This window comes from Anarrhichthys ocellatus, unplaced genomic scaffold (assembly GCF_004355925.1).
Source record: "Anarrhichthys ocellatus isolate YVR2014 unplaced genomic scaffold, GSC_Weel_1.0 scaffold35, whole genome shotgun sequence".
In the NCBI taxonomy this organism is placed as follows: Eukaryota; Metazoa; Chordata; class Actinopteri; order Perciformes; family Anarhichadidae; genus Anarrhichthys; species Anarrhichthys ocellatus.
In genome coordinates this window covers 1,614,525-1,630,023 of record NW_022280065.1, presented here as the reverse complement: position 1 = coordinate 1,630,023, position 15,499 = coordinate 1,614,525, and the positions used below count along the sequence as shown (strand labels likewise).

Genomic DNA, 15,499 nt, shown 5'->3' with positions numbered 1-15,499 from the left:
GCCGTCACTGAGGCAATATCACATAAATCTGCTGTCTTCTGAATTGAGACAGCCCGTGTTTGGCTTCTCAGGGAAAAGTGAACTGAGGGTCATCCGTCAAGCTGAGGCGTCTGGGAAATTGGGAGGCCTACTTCAATTTTTCGACACGTGAGTCGTTTTTTGTCTCTCTCCCGCGGGGGATCGTGGCAAGTTCAACTTTTTTGTGCGCATTACATTTCTCTCAATGGCAAGCAGGAGGCATCACGCAGGAGGCATCACGCAGGAGGCATCACGCAGGAGGCATCACGCAGGAGGCATCACGCAGAGGCGGTTTGAGCCTGTTGTTGATAAGGCAGCTGTTATTCTGAAGAGGTAGAAATGCACACCAACTTTTCAGAATCTGACATTCTGCCTGCAGACAGTTGATATCTCTGTTGAGCTCAGGTTAGTACAGCACTCCTCCTTACCCCCCCCCCCCCCCCCCCCCCTCATCTCTCTTGCTCTTGCTCTTGTTCAATCAATTGCAACTTTTTCGCAAACTTTTCATGCAGCATGCCAATAGGGTTTGAAGCATCACTGCGGGCACATTCGGCTGTTTCGACAGGTCAGAGTCAATCTTGACGAATTTGCTGATGTTGTTTTGAAGGGTTGTTCTCAGACAAACCTTTTCTTTCCTTGCTGATGTGTTTAAGAGCCTGCTTCATGCACTCAGATGCGAGATTAGCCTCTCTTCAATTCCATCATGGCGCAATTATTGTCATTTTTGCGGCATCATTACCGTGATTAAAAGCCTGATTAAGAATCAGAACGACACAATGCTGTGACCGTGTTACTATTTGATATGATGATCCTGGGTAAGATAAGGAATGCAAGGATCTGACTTTTTCTCCAAAACAGAGATGCTTTGTTGTTCATTTCTTATTTAAATTGTGAAATAATTGAAGGACAGGATTGACAGGATTATGGCGTCAACTGCTTTGTTCCCTTCTTGGTAGATGAAAGCCTTTTTGTAATCAAATGGGAAAAAAATGAAAAGACATTTTCAAACGAAAGTGTCTCTGCAGCTCACAGCCAACAACTTTTTATGTGCTTTTGGAAAATGACAGATGAGTGCAATGAATGCTGTAGCATCCTGAGGCAGATGAAGCCTTATAAATTGAGCAAAAGCTCACTGATCTCCGGGATGATAGATCACACCGTGCTCTGTTTCAAAATATAGGAACTTATCACACTATTTGGCATTCTATCTATTTCATAACAAGCAATTTTCCTTAAAGAAGGAGATTGAGCATGGCTGTGCATGGTGCATACGAAAAGCTAAGTAGTGCAGCGCCATAGATAATCACTGATCCGCCCATGACCTGATCAAGATGAACAGTTCTATCATACAAGGTGAGACCCATGGCCTCCCCCCGTGCCAGCACACCTTCCATCAAAGTCGAGATTAAGATGTTGTGCAGTTGTGGAGCATCATCCACACGTGTTGCCCTGGGTCTGAGTGGGTCATGTTCACATGAACTGCCTCTGCGTGCCCCTTTGACAAATGAGGCGTGCTCAGTGTGAAACAGCGTGTCACTGATGAGGCAACACAGGTAACTTTTTACAGTGCAATAATTTGTACGATGCAGGTTATGCTTGTACACACTTTCATTTTGAATATGCTGCAAACACATGTTTCACATGGAAAACCGATACAAATGGTGGAAATTGCTGAAGATGTCAATAGAAACCCCTCAAACCTGAATACATTGTTTTCAAAAGTTAAATAACTTTAAACTTGACCTTGATATTTTTCGTGATGCTGTGCATCTTCTTGGAGAGTATCAAGTATTAACAGAGATAATCTTTATCTATGTTGGCTACAGGTTAATAAATAGTTCATAACAGTTGGACGGGATGCCAAGTGCCTTTTCTTTAAGTGCTCTCATTTCTGGTAATGATTGCGGTGCAGATCAGCGCGTGCAGTGAAGGTCCCCAGGCACCGGCTAATTGTTCTGTTACACTGGATCACACAGACAGACTCTGTGGAGTCTCTCAAGCTCGCTGCGCTCACAACGAGCTAACATCCTGTCTCTGCCATGCTCTGCAATAGAATGCACGCAATCCCCCCTTGTTAGGTTGTACCCTGTCAATGACGCACGAGGTAATTAGAGAGTAGCGATGCCATGCCAATTAAAGGACAATAACAACAAGCAAAAATATTCTCAAATAATTTTTCTGTGTATAGTTTGCAAGACAGATGTGAACTTCGACTCTGCGTGTTGTCATGGATTGGCAATCAATGTAGTGTTTTTCCTGCCTTCCACCCATTGCATGCTGGGAAAAGGCTCCAGCCTTGCAATAACGACCCTGAATGGGGAAAAAGCTGGTATGGATAAAAAACATGGATCTATAATTGTCATTCACAGTTTTGCACGGCTGCCACTGCTATTTTTGGGCAACAATCTGGGAACATGATGTGGCCACTTCTCAGACATCCTCCACACTGCAGTCTGAGCCTTAAAAAGAAATGACAGCATCACATTTTATTCCCACTGTTTACTTGCGTTATACTGGAGGCTCCCTTCAGAGAGTGTACAGCAACTTTGCTTTCATCAGAGGCAGCTTAATCGCGGGAGGATTCTTTACTTTTGTCCCACATGCTGCTTACATAACAGCTGAGAGATGGGTTTTTTTCATGCATTTTGAGACAAACTACTGAAGTCATACAGTGAACGCTGCACTTAGATGACACCGTATAGCTGATTCAGGATTCGTTCGCTTCATGGACAGTTTAGGGAAAAAGGGGCGAAAAAGAAAAGTGGCGTAATGATTAGAATCTTCTTGACCAATCGTGGCATCTCTCACTCTCTCCCTTTTACTCCCTCATGCATGCGGTCAAAGGAGAGGGAGACGACAGAGGTGCAAAGAGTGTTTTTTTTTTCATGCCAGACATCTAAAGCTTTTTTTTCCCCTTTTTTTTTTTTTTTTTTTGCATGGTTGGCCTTTGGCAAAGTGAAGAAGTGTAGACACCTAAGAATGCCGAGCATGAACTCGGCGAGTCTGTAATGTTCTAGGGAGAAAAAAGAAGAAAAAAAACTGCAGAAAGACAAAGTCTGCCTCTGGAGATGGAGGAAAGCAGAGTGTCTCTGCCTGGCAACAGCACTCATTTTGGCTGGCTTTCATCTGGGCTTGGCCTTTTGACGATAGAAGCAATCTTAAAATCGTAGCCTGCATTTCTATTTCTCTCAAAGGTCACCCGTTTAGAATGTGGAAGTGTAGAGGGGGGGAAAGGCAAAAGGGGTAGTAGAGTGCTCATCATGGCGTCAGCAGCAGGCCTTGATGAATGATTGAGGAACTGTGTGCATACGTGTGAGCGTAGGTGTGTGTGTGTGCTATTGTAAGATAAAGATGTATTCATCGGCATGCATGTGTATGTCTGTGTGTGTGTGTGTGTGTGTGTCTGTTATTGTCGATAAAGATGTATTCATCGGCATGCATGTGTGTGTGTGTGTGTGTGTGGGATTACACGTGTTTGAATGCATTGTATCTGTGCACTCTCTGTTGCCTGTGCATAAACACGTTGCGAGTGGGTGTGCATGAATTCTCCTTGGCGCTGCCTTTCAGCTGCAGCATGCAGGACGCCTGCGACACTGAGCTATGTCATCTCTGTGATCTCTTTATGATGTACAAAAAAAAATATCCACTTCTGCCACTCGCCATGGTGACCCCCATCAATTTCCATAATCATCCGTTTACTCTCTTTTATTATCGGCCTTCCATCTTTCCCCGTCTCTCCATGCAGCGCTGTATTCTCATCTCCCTCTTATCTCCTCCTCGTCTCTTCTAGAAGATATAGCCTCAATGCACAGCCACGCTAAGCCGGCTCAAACTTCAGTCCAATTCTTCTGCATGAATATTTCATTTGCATTATTTTTTGTTGTTTAAATTGTGATCTTATGTGTGACAGGGATAGCTGTAAACACTGCTGATGCAAAGTAAGGACGGCAAATTGGGTCAATTTGTGAAGTTCTCAAACGAGCAAATTATATATACTAAAAGTGGACATAATTAACAGCTTTTATAGAGACCAAGATACTCTGGTCAGTAGTTATTGCTTAAGTATGCAGCATCAAACATTCCTATTCATTACCCAAAGAAATGGATACTGAAATCCGGAGCAACACAATAAATTCATAATTTGAATTTCTGATTTTGGAGGTCAGCGATTCAATTACGTACACTGCTTGGGTGAAAACATGCTCCTCTCATTGCACAATGCCCCAAGGGCAGCCTCAGGGTGAGATGACACGCTGTGCGGTTGGACAGGTTCCGCAAATGTTAAAGAAGATGAGAAAAAAGGGTGTTTTGTCCACTCTGACTTGAGAACAAAGTTGTTTCTACCTATGATACTACACAGGAGAGGGCTGTCGGACTATTGTTTTTCTCCCTTTGGGACTGAATCACATTTCAGATAAATCAATAACACTTCCTGCCTCTGTCTCATTGTTGTAAACAGTGCGAGCACAGAATACAATCAATCAAAAAACTTGAGCATTTATTTGAAATGTTCTAAATATATATATTAAAAAAATATGTCTCATTCCAATATATAGGCTTCCAAGGCTTCAGGGGAAGTTGAGAAAGTATATCCTGAGTTTAAGAGAATGATGAATGCTGTGTTCTTGTCTTAGCTGGGGGACATAATAATGATGAGGCACATCAATCTTTATTACTACTCCACCACCCGGTCCAGAACATTCAAGGGCAACAGAAATATTGCACTCACGGAGAACATTTATCTTCACACACCTGTCTATAGCTTTTAGCTGCAAGGAAACAAATTCCCTTATAGATCTTTGGACGACGTGTGCATGATCTTTTCTTTTTTTTTCCTCGATGAAAAGTGATTAATTCAACTTTGTAAACTAACTTTAAGCCGAGTATTAAGGGTTGTATTAATAGCGGACAACAGAATGACTCAATCTTCATAATCTTCATATGTAACAGGGGATAATCCTCGATTCAATCAGTGGCAGCCACAATTTAATGTGTCTCCATTGGTGCACTCATCTGTCTATCTAGTCAATGTTGCGCTCTGATTGGCTTACAGACGTAAACCCCCGCCTTCTCGTACCTGTCGATCTGTGAGAGGCCGCGAGAGCTTTCCTACGCCCCGCCCATCGCATCCCTCCCGCCCATTTCCACCGGCGTTCGATCGTGTAGCGAATTGACTGTCGCGGACTCTGTATGTGGCGCATGAGTATGCGTTTCGGGATGTAACGGCGGTCTCGCGGAGCACTGATACTGAATTCATATATATATATATATATATATATGTATATGTATATGTATATATATATATATATATATATATATATATAAATAAATATTAAACCTGCGGGACTCAGAAGAAAGAACCGAGGGAGAGCGTGTGCAAACTAAGGGAGTTTACTACAGCGCGGCGTGGAGGGAGACACGGGCGCGTGGCAGGGAGAACTAGCAAACCCAACCGACACCGCACGCAGAAATGGCGGAGCACCACGCAGCCGGCGACGGCAAGCACAAAGCGTCCACCAGTGCCGGGGGCTCGGTGCACGGGAACAGCAGACCCGGCGTCGCGGGTGGCGGACCGGGCAAAGGAGGAGGCCTGTCTGGTGGACTGACACAACCGGCCGGGTGGCAGTCCTTACTCTCCTTTAGCATTCTGTTCCTGGCCTGCCTGGCCGGATTCAGCTCCAGACTTTTCGCGGTGATCCGGTTCGAGAGCATCATCCACGAGTTTGATCCATGGTAAGCTAACGTAGCTAACGCTTGTCCGGTCGGGTAGACTCCCTGGTAAACGGGTACTTGTAGTGACAATGAAAGAAACTAAATAACTGGGTCATTTATAAAAATAATGTATATTAGGTAAAGACAATGTATATTATTTCAACTGTAATATTTTACTATTTTAAAAGTCAGCAGTGACTGTTTTGAACACCGCTTTAACCCGAACCCTGTTTAGATGTTTTGTTAGCTCCACATTCAAGATGTTGTGTTCCCACAATGACCAGCGACAGGATTCTCTGGAGTCAAACACTTTGAGTACGAGGTCCGTGTCCTGGTTGTGTAGTCCTGCTTGAAGGACCGTGACATGTCGATGTGAAGAACCGAGTGACACGCAGCTGGCTGGTCCGGTCGGACCTCTTTCTCTCTATCTCTCTCGTGGTGTTCTACAACAGCGTGCAATAATAGCTGCAGCAGCGCGAGGAGGCTTCAGCTGCATGTACAACTTTATTTAGGGTTGTGGGAAACGCGTGGAAGACGTGCACGATGTCCCAGCGCGTATTTTAATTCATTGAGAACTCAATTCAACGGGTGAAGTTGAAATGGACGTTGTGGATATGTTTGATGTGAGGCGGTTTGTACAGCTGGAATGGATTCTTGCTGAGTGAGTAGAGATTATGCAAACGAGACAAGCGGGTTTTTTACCATTTTAACAGCAGAACGTTCACAACCCGGAAATTAACTGATCCGGTCTGTTGTGTCTGTCATCACAATGCGGGATTAGGGTCACATGGGCTCACAAGTGTCCGCCCGGCTGCAGAGCACTCCCCCCTCCTCTGCTGTCGTCTACTCTGTGGCATTCAACCGGGCAGCACGATGGATGCATTCATTTATTCATTTTCAAGGACAAGGTGCTCCATCTTGTTCAGGGTGACACTTGCCTCGTCAATTATGCTGATGGCTTGATTGCATTTTATAGCTGAGGCTCAGGGCTGCGAGAGGGTCCGCGTGGTTCAGAGGACACTTGATCCTACTTCGAGACTGGAATGTGCACCAAGGACTGACCTCAGGCCTGTTCAATGAGTAGTCCCCCAGTGTCACACACTCATTAGACCTTGCATTGTTCTTCATATATCCGATTAATGCCACAAGCGGTCACACAGTTGCTGTATCACCTATGGTATTTTTTGCTGCTCTTAACAGTGAAATTGGGAGCGTTTTTCCTCAGTATGACACTGTAAAGTGCCACCCAGTCTCCACAGTTAGAACTGCACAGTTCTTTGCCAACATGTCACAGAAAGGAAAGCAAAGATGCTCTTTGATATTCAAGAGCATATCAGCCCTTGCAGCTATGAGTAGTCTACTGTTCTCTGGGACTTTTTGGCTGGAACCTTCTGGTGCAGGTTTCAATGTAAACCAAGCAGTGATTTCACAAAGTAATGCTTTAAAAAGTATTTTTTTAAGGGTGGTTCACGTAACTATTAAAAGCAGTGTTGCAGACTGCAAGTGATCATTATTTTGTATGGAAAAAAACATCAATCAAAACAGATTGACACCATAAACATATCTGTGGTTGACTACTCATGAACCACTCCCCTACATTCATCAACACTCAGTTCTTCAGTGTGCGTCCGTAACCTTAGCGTTGTTGTATACATTAACGCACAAACGTGACCCCTGTTAGTGCTGTTTTTACCAAGAATACTAAATGGGACATTACTCAAAGATTTATTCTGGTATCTGCCGTTGACTCTCATAAGCGAGAGTGGCCCGGGTCTCTCTAAAAAGCATGTTTTTTTTTTTTATGATTATGTTGCATCCCGTATTAGTAAATCCTCTCCCTTTTCTTTTTTTTTGACAGTGAGAAAAGAAAACTTGTATTTTACAGCTGCAGGCACACGGGGTGCTGATTCGAAGTGGCCGTCACTACCAGATTACTGCTGTTGTCGTCTAGATGCTGTTATTGATTATTTTTTTTTCTTCCTCCGGGCAGAGCTTCAAATTATCTGCAGCTAACAATTACGTTAAATAAACTGGCAATTTGAAGAATGAAGATTGGATTTACAAGCACCGAAATGTCAAGCTTATTCTAAGCAAACACAATTTTGTAGGTGAGTCCCCGATATGACTCGCCTGTTATCTGGCCCTGCTCATTTTGGTTTCCTAATATTTGTTCCTTTTTTTTAAGGCCAGACAGGCTTCAGTTGGCATTCAAGTGAGATTTTTTTGTCTTCTCTATTTATGAAAGCAATTAATTTCTGAGTTTGTATCCTGAGGCATTTTTACAGTCTTTATCCAATCCCAATGTACTGCTCATCTTCTTAGGGCAACATGTCAGTGGATGTTCTCTCAGAACATCGTCACGACTAAACTTTATTATGTGGACGTGTAACTCCTCGACCCTGCTGGTACCAGTTAAGTACCAGTGTTTGCCAAAATGCTACTGGTGTTCCCTCAGAAGAGAAACTTTTTTTGTTCCTGCTCCCTGAGTTAAAAAAAAAGTCTCTTTCCAGTTGATTAAGATAGCAGAAGGAACATTTAACAAGGCAGAAAGCTGTATGATGGTTGAGGCACGTACATGGGGAGGGGAGCTTCACGGAGAAAGTCAAATTTTTTTTTTTTTTCTTTTGCACCTTGGTTATGTCTGGGAACAGAGTCCATTCTGACAGCAGAGTCGGGGAAGAAGAAGAGTCTCCGTCAAGCAAATAATGAGCTGGATTCTTGGGTATAGCAGCTCCAGACATGTACTTTCACTCTTCACACACTTGCATCCTTACTCTCTGTTCGACCGGTCGACATCAGTTCTGCTGCCGCTTGTTCAAGCTTTTGATGGACGCTCAGTGTGTTATACGGGATGGTGCACCGTGAGAGCAAAACTACGAGGCTAGAACTACATTCAGCCTACTAAGTGCTGTACTTAAGTACAATTATGAGGTACTTGGCTTCAGTATTTCCATTTTATGTAACTTCATAGTTCTATTCCACTACATCTTAGAGGGAAAAGTTGTACTTTAACTTCACTACATGTACTTGGCAATATTAGTTACTAGTTTGGCTACTTTGCAGATTCAGATTCTAAATACAATATAAAATCAACTAATAAACTGATGTATTTTTAGTATACCGCCTAGTTAATAAGTATATAAAGTAGTTAAAATGAGCTACATTTTTAACGGCTGCAACATTAAAGTGATTAACAGATTAATGCATCAACAACTATAATCCAATGATGTAGACCAGGGCTATTCAATTAAAGTACAACAGCGAGGTCCAGTCAGAGAGAATTTCCTCATACAAAGATCTGGAACATCACAATAACGTCTAACTTGTGCTATGATTTAGTCACATATGTATTGAAGTAGCCAACATTTGTATTAACGTCTGTATGTAGTCAACTGACTGTCAAATTATGAGTTTTCAAATTAAACTGGATTCATTATAAATAATACATAAATAGATGTTCGCTAGTTTCAAATAAAGTAAGAGCTAATAAATAGGATACAAAAATAAACGTAAGAGAAAACTTTTGAAAAATGTGACTCTTAAAATAAAGTACTAATATATAAAATCATTATTTAACTGAATTTCCCTGCAGCTTTAAATTCAGTTTATTGAGGTGTGAAGTGATGTCAGTCAAAAGAGCCACAATATATTCTTATCTTCTAAAAAGAGAAGATTGTGTGAAGGGACTTTATCTGTGGTTATTGAAACCACTTGTTTCAACTCTATTCTCTTCTGTTTAACATCATTGTTGGACAGTGAATTACTGTGTTAGGATTCAGATTATATCGGGCTCTTAGGTTTATTTCTTTGTGCCTTATTTCGGATGCGAGTGGGTAGTTTGCTCGAAAGATTTGTGCTTTGTCTCGTAGTGGTGCTTCACATTACCGCTTTTAATAATCTCCAAGGTCTCAGAATAATAAACAGAAGAGTCCGTCCATTCTTGTTTAACGACTCTGGTAAAGCTGTCCACATTTATCTTTCTCGAGCATGTCATGTGAAATATGTTCTCTGACTCGCATACTGTTTCCGACTGTTGGGTCTCTCTCCCGTCTCTATCGTGTGTGAGAGTATCGCACTAGAGTCGAGAGCGACGCTTATCGGAATACACACATTTGATTGGCCGAGCAGCATCACGTGAGATGGTTTACAATGCATCTAATTGGTTGGGGTGCTTCCTGGACCGCAGAACAAGTGCCGTAAAGGCTAGAAAAGCTGCGCCGGTTAAATTAAAAGCGCTCCGTGAAAATGTAATATTTCTCAATTATCTATCGGTTATAACTGATTTTAACATTTAATAAGTAAAAATATGTTTGTTGTGGACAAACATGTATGCTAGAGCGCTAAAAATGCTTGCACTGCAAAATGATTTATGCATAAACCAGCTAAATCAGAAATCTGCGTTTCGTTGCAAGATTATAAATGGGCTGTAAATCTCGAAGTTGTTTAGGCACGTTGAAAAGGTTATATTCCGTTTCAAGGTATGAGACAGTTGGGATTGTAGTATTTGTGCCATCTGCTCCCGTAGCATTTGTGTGCCATCTGTGTGCACACTCGGCTACAGCAGCTTTACCAGGTTAATAGAAGATTCAGCCCAAGAGCCATTGGAAAACTGCCTAATGACGCTCTGAAATAATCTGAACACATTGCTTTGTTTCTGCTCTTTCTGCTCGCCTGCGTGCTCTCGTTCACCTTGCCTCTCCACATGCACCCTGCAATTTCTGGGTGCAGCAGAAAATTGTGACAACCACCGTCATCGTCTCTGTTGACGTCCTGATCGGCCGGGTGGGAAACCTGCAAAACTGGCAGCTCTAACACCACCGCAGATGGAACATGATACAGAATGTCAGACCCTTTTTTTTCTTTTCTTTTCTTTTGGAGGCAGGGAGTTTTATCATGCTGGACACAAAGGAAACATCCAGCGATATTCAGCAGCTTTTGATTGTTAATCCCCAAACAAGAATAGTGCGATTTTGACATCTGAAATGTCAGTCGCTTCACAGACGCCTTGTGCAATCCTCCGCTTTCTCGAGCAACTCTTTGATATCAGTGAACACCTCAGAAAGGATCTTTTTAATGTTTTTGACCCCTTTTTAAGATACAGTTGCTGCTGCTGAAAGTTGTTAACTGCTGTGAAAATGAAGTCTCCCCCACAAGTGTTGTTACCACCTCAGCTTTTATTTGAAAAGCCAGAAAAATGATAGGGAGTTGCAGCTAGTGTGTGTGTGTGTGTGTGTGTGTGTGTGCTCTCCTCTCTCTCCCCTCTTTTCTTTCCCTCTCTTCCCTTCAGTCTTTTTCTCACACACAAAGCATGACGTCTATCTCAAAGTAGATTAGGCCGTAAAAGAAGAGGCTGCTGGCACAGCAACACGTTAGCTAGAGCTGTAGTGTGGGAAAATGGAGAATAAGTTGTGATTGATCGTCCTACCAGACACTTAGCTGGGGCTGTGATCGTTGCCTAACCCCCCCCCCCCCCTCCCCCCGACTGTCTGTCCAACAGCTTATGAAATATTCAGCGTTCAGGCGGTGTCCAGTTACCTGCAGCAGAAACGGGTTTTGGTGAGCGCCCATCCTCTGTTATTACAGGCTGGCTTCCTATGCTGACATTATTATTTGTTTAATAGATTGGAGTTACCACAGCAACTTATTGGCTGTTTCACAGCGGTGCCAGAGGTAATGACTATTTTGGCTGCGTCTCTCTTGTCTCTACTCCAGCCTTGCAGGCCAGTCGTACTACGACACAAGAGAAAGCTAACACACTCGGTTTTTTGTGCTCTGGTTTGCAGAACGTTTTTTCTTTATTCGCTGCTTTCTCCTCAGTCGAGACACCCGATGTCAAGCCCCTGATGATTAAGTGCTATACATAGGATTTACTAGTTCATTTTTATTTGTACAACTAGGTTAACATTTCATTTGAATATTGGTCGATTTCTAACAATACTTGAGGTCTGTCCCTGGAGCGTAGTTGAATCTCTTCCTCCTGTCTTCATACCCTCTACTCTGAGATTATCGTGATTGTGAATAATGTGCAAAGGTTTGTGCATTCAGCTCTTTCGCAAGCTGTTCCAGGATGCTGTTCAGGAACAATAACAAAGGGTAATATACTGTATAGAGGTTATAGAGCGCTGGTAGCTGACGCCCTTAGTTTTAATCCCTCACTTTTGTCTGTCAGCCAAATTTGGTCGGGGCCACTCGGAAAGTGTTGGCGAGATTGCCACCTAACAAGGGGCGCTTGTCAGCAGCCCGGAGGCCACGTGAGTCACGGATGCCTTGATGGAGCATAATGGCACTGAGAGGTATTCCAATTTGTTAGCTTGATGAATTGCCTCTGCCTGCACATCCAGAGCGATATTTGTGTTTACTGTGCTCACCCGCATATGATCAACTTCATAGGGTGGCCGGAGCAAGTTTAAGTGTTTGTTAGATTTTACATTTAATTACACAAGGGGGGTGAAGGAGAGGTTCAGCTTAACCCGCTGTTTGCATAAGCTACGGTACAATGTAGCCACGGCTATTAGTAATTTTCAAAATTACCATGAGCTGGTCCTCTTCTCAACCACAGGCGTTTTGATTTGCTTTTGCTGGCAGCCGTTCGCTAATGAGAACTTTAGAGCATTGTCCTCTGACGACGAGCATTGTGTTCCAGCTCCGCACCCTTTATTGGAGGCTAAAGTGTGCGATCGTGTACTCTTATAACTTTGAAGCATGGCAGCAGTGCAACACAAGCATCAGATTACACCCAAGCCCGCTACTTGGATCTCTAAGTTTAGGATGTAGATAGCTGCAAACGCAGCCATCTACATCATTGTAAAATGATGCACATTCCCAAAACAGGCAGGACTTGAAAGTTTTAATTAACATTTTTTGGGGTTTGACGGTCAGTTTGCACTAGCCATTGAAACACTTAAAAGTGAGTATTTTCCTCGCAGCAGCTGATGGCTGAAGTGGAACACAGTCATTTTTTGCACAGGAGTGAACCGCTGCTTTGACACCGGAGTTTTATTCATACTGTGTTCAGCTTTGGAAATATTTCTTCAAGGTTGCAATGGTGCTGCTGATGAAAGGTTTTATTTGAAGGAACAATGAGACTTGCTCAAATTAATGTGTTTAAGTTAGTTTATGTTAATATAGTTATACGGTTGAATTTCAGACTGTGCTTTAGAAAGTACACATGGATATATTGTCACAGGCTGTAGTGTCGCACTGTTTTCGTATTATGAAGACCTAATATCTCTTAATATAAATGTCCAGATAGCATTAAAAATCTATAATTAATTACTTTCTAATCTAACAAATTTATATAATGTTTCATGCAATATATTTCTCTTGTGGTGTTCTTTCACATATAGAGATGTTAAAAAAAACAAGCATGAATGAAGGGGTCTGACTCCCTGGTATATTCTGTCTTATAAAGCCTCCTTGGCTGAAAGAGTATTTACAACCTCCGGTCTAATACTGTATCTTCTACTGACGGGGATATTGGAACAGGCCCAGAGAAGAACCTGTGTAGCAGAACTAAATCCATCCCCTGTGTTCTCATCTACAGGAAAACACAGACAGTCCATGCGCACACTCGCACGTCAGTGTGTGTCACGCAGAAGCGGAGATGCACGGCTGATGCAGCATTTGTCAAGCTGTTTGTTCTGTACTGTCATGGGCGCTTTGATGCGCTTGTTGTTCCATGACCACCCAGTCTGCAGAACCCATCCGACTGGGGGGGGGGGCAACAGGGGGCGACGCGTCCGCTTAGCTGTAATTGACGGCACTCCTTTTTGAATGCCTGCTCCGAGTGCGTTCTCTCGTGTGTTTCCCTTATAGCGAGTTGCTGCGTATCGGAAGTAGAAATGTGTGACAGGTCAGCAGTCTGTCTTCATGCTCTGAGTTCCCCCCCCCCAGCACCACTAGCAGCAGACATCCCTTCACTTTTCTATTTCAGTGAATAAGTAATATTGGGTGAGTTTACAGAGTGTATTCTTAGACTTTAGAAAATAGGTTATAAAGTCACACCTTGCATGTGTTTCTTAAAGGATGAGGACCACTGTAAAGGACTAACCAATGAAAGACCGACAGGTGTAGAGGATGCATGTTACGTTTGCATGAGAACACCCCAATATCTGCTCGCCACGACAGTCTTGCGGTTCCCGAAGATCACAGTCGGTCAGACAATTCTTGAATGTTTGCTCAGCCTCGCTGTATCTTCCCTTTCTCCTTCCCGTGGGCTTTGAAGTGGTCCTGGATGTCCTCTGGACGGTGCGGGGTGGAGGCGGGTGCAGAGGGGAACAGAGAGGATCTGTGCTCATCGTGTCCTTTTACCGACAGGAGTCGGCATGTAGCTCTTTCGGCGAGCGCACCTGCATACAGAGAGGAGAAGAAAGGAGGAGCGAGAGACACAGCGGTGGGTTGGTGGGAGGCGGAGAGGGAGAGGGGAAATTAATGCCTGCCAGGCATCCAATCTGAGGGAGGTTTTGGTTGTTGGAGCCAGAGAGATTTCATTGTTCCAAAAAGTGCCTCATCAGTTTGTTTGTGTGTGTGCATGTTCATGTCTAATGTTTGTGCTTTGTTTTTCATGCAGGGGGGATAGGGTTGATTTTCTATTTTGTCTGCCTCAGCCTCAGGTTAAATTGAATGTCTTGTGTAGCTGATAGTCTACTTACAGCGGAGCCCGTTTAATACGATCAGCTGCTCAAAGCATCTCTAAAGCATTACTGAATAGTTAAAATAGCTCAACTCAGCTTATTCTTGAGTAATTTTTCTCCTTTTTCAATTTAAACCCTCCACCACTTTGCAGGAAACTCTCTAGGCATTCACCGTTGGGCATCGGCAGTAAAGCCAGGTAGATAGCTGAGAGCTGGCTTAATCAAATGAATCCCAAAGCAGAGGTTATTATGAAAGCCGGCTAGTTGTAGCCACACAGTGCTGCTTTGTGGAACAATTTAGGGGTTTGGGTTCTCAGTGAGTCGGTTATCCGCTATGTGAAGTTGCCACTGTATGAATCACACTGAGATTTGCCTGCTTAATTCTGCATGTGTGTCGATATGCCAACTGGCCGGTTCCCTGGTTAGAGGATTGGCGAGCCATCAACTTGGCACCTCCTGAATGCCCCGTGTTCTGTTGTCATTTATGTACCGTTATGTCTTCATTGGGAGTCGTGTCTTGTTGTTCCTCGTTTCAAGTTAAGATATTTGTAAGCCGATTGAATATTTTTGTATTTTACGCGTACAAGTCATTTTTTTTTTAAATTTGAATTGTTGCTGTATGAATTTATTGCAATTCCGGACAGTCCGTTTGGGGCTTTTATCAATATGTAAATAAACTAAACTCATAACTAAAGCTAATCTCAGATATGATGTTATTGCACTTCCTAGAAAGGGTTCCCTGGCCTCTGCCTCTATTAGCACTGCTCTGTTTTTTTTTAGATGCCACAGTAGATCTTCCACAATACTGTATTTTCTCCTGTTAGAATATTTATACATCTAATAAAGCTGCCGTCCCTTCATCTTTATGTGTACGTCTGGTTTTGTTTTTGTTCCTAGAATCCAAGTGACACATTCAGATGTCTAATTTCATCTGACCAACAGCCTAAAATCCAAAGATATTCAGTTCACTGTATGTATGTGTGTGTGTGTGTGTGTGTGTATGCGTGTATGTGTGTGTGTGTGTGTGTGTGTATATATATGTGTGTATATATATGTGTGTATATATATGTGTGTATATATATGTGTGTATATATATATGTGTGTGTGTGTATATATGTGTGTGTGTGTATATATGT

At 42.9% G+C, this 15,499-nt stretch overlaps 1 protein-coding gene across 1 annotated transcript in view; it reads left to right on the top strand.

Annotated features, from left to right (window-relative positions):
- Nucleotides 1–5,345: 5,345 nt before the first annotated feature.
- Nucleotides 5,346–15,499, top strand: part of LOC116393815 (dolichyl-diphosphooligosaccharide--protein glycosyltransferase subunit STT3B) — a 90,119-nt gene continuing 79,965 nt past the window's right edge. Inside the window, exon 1 of the mRNA XM_031866454.1 lies at nt 5,346–5,751. Coding sequence (XP_031722314.1) covers nt 5,489–5,751 — 263 coding nt within the window. The 5' untranslated portion in view covers nt 5,346–5,488. The remainder of the gene's footprint in view (nt 5,752–15,499) is intronic.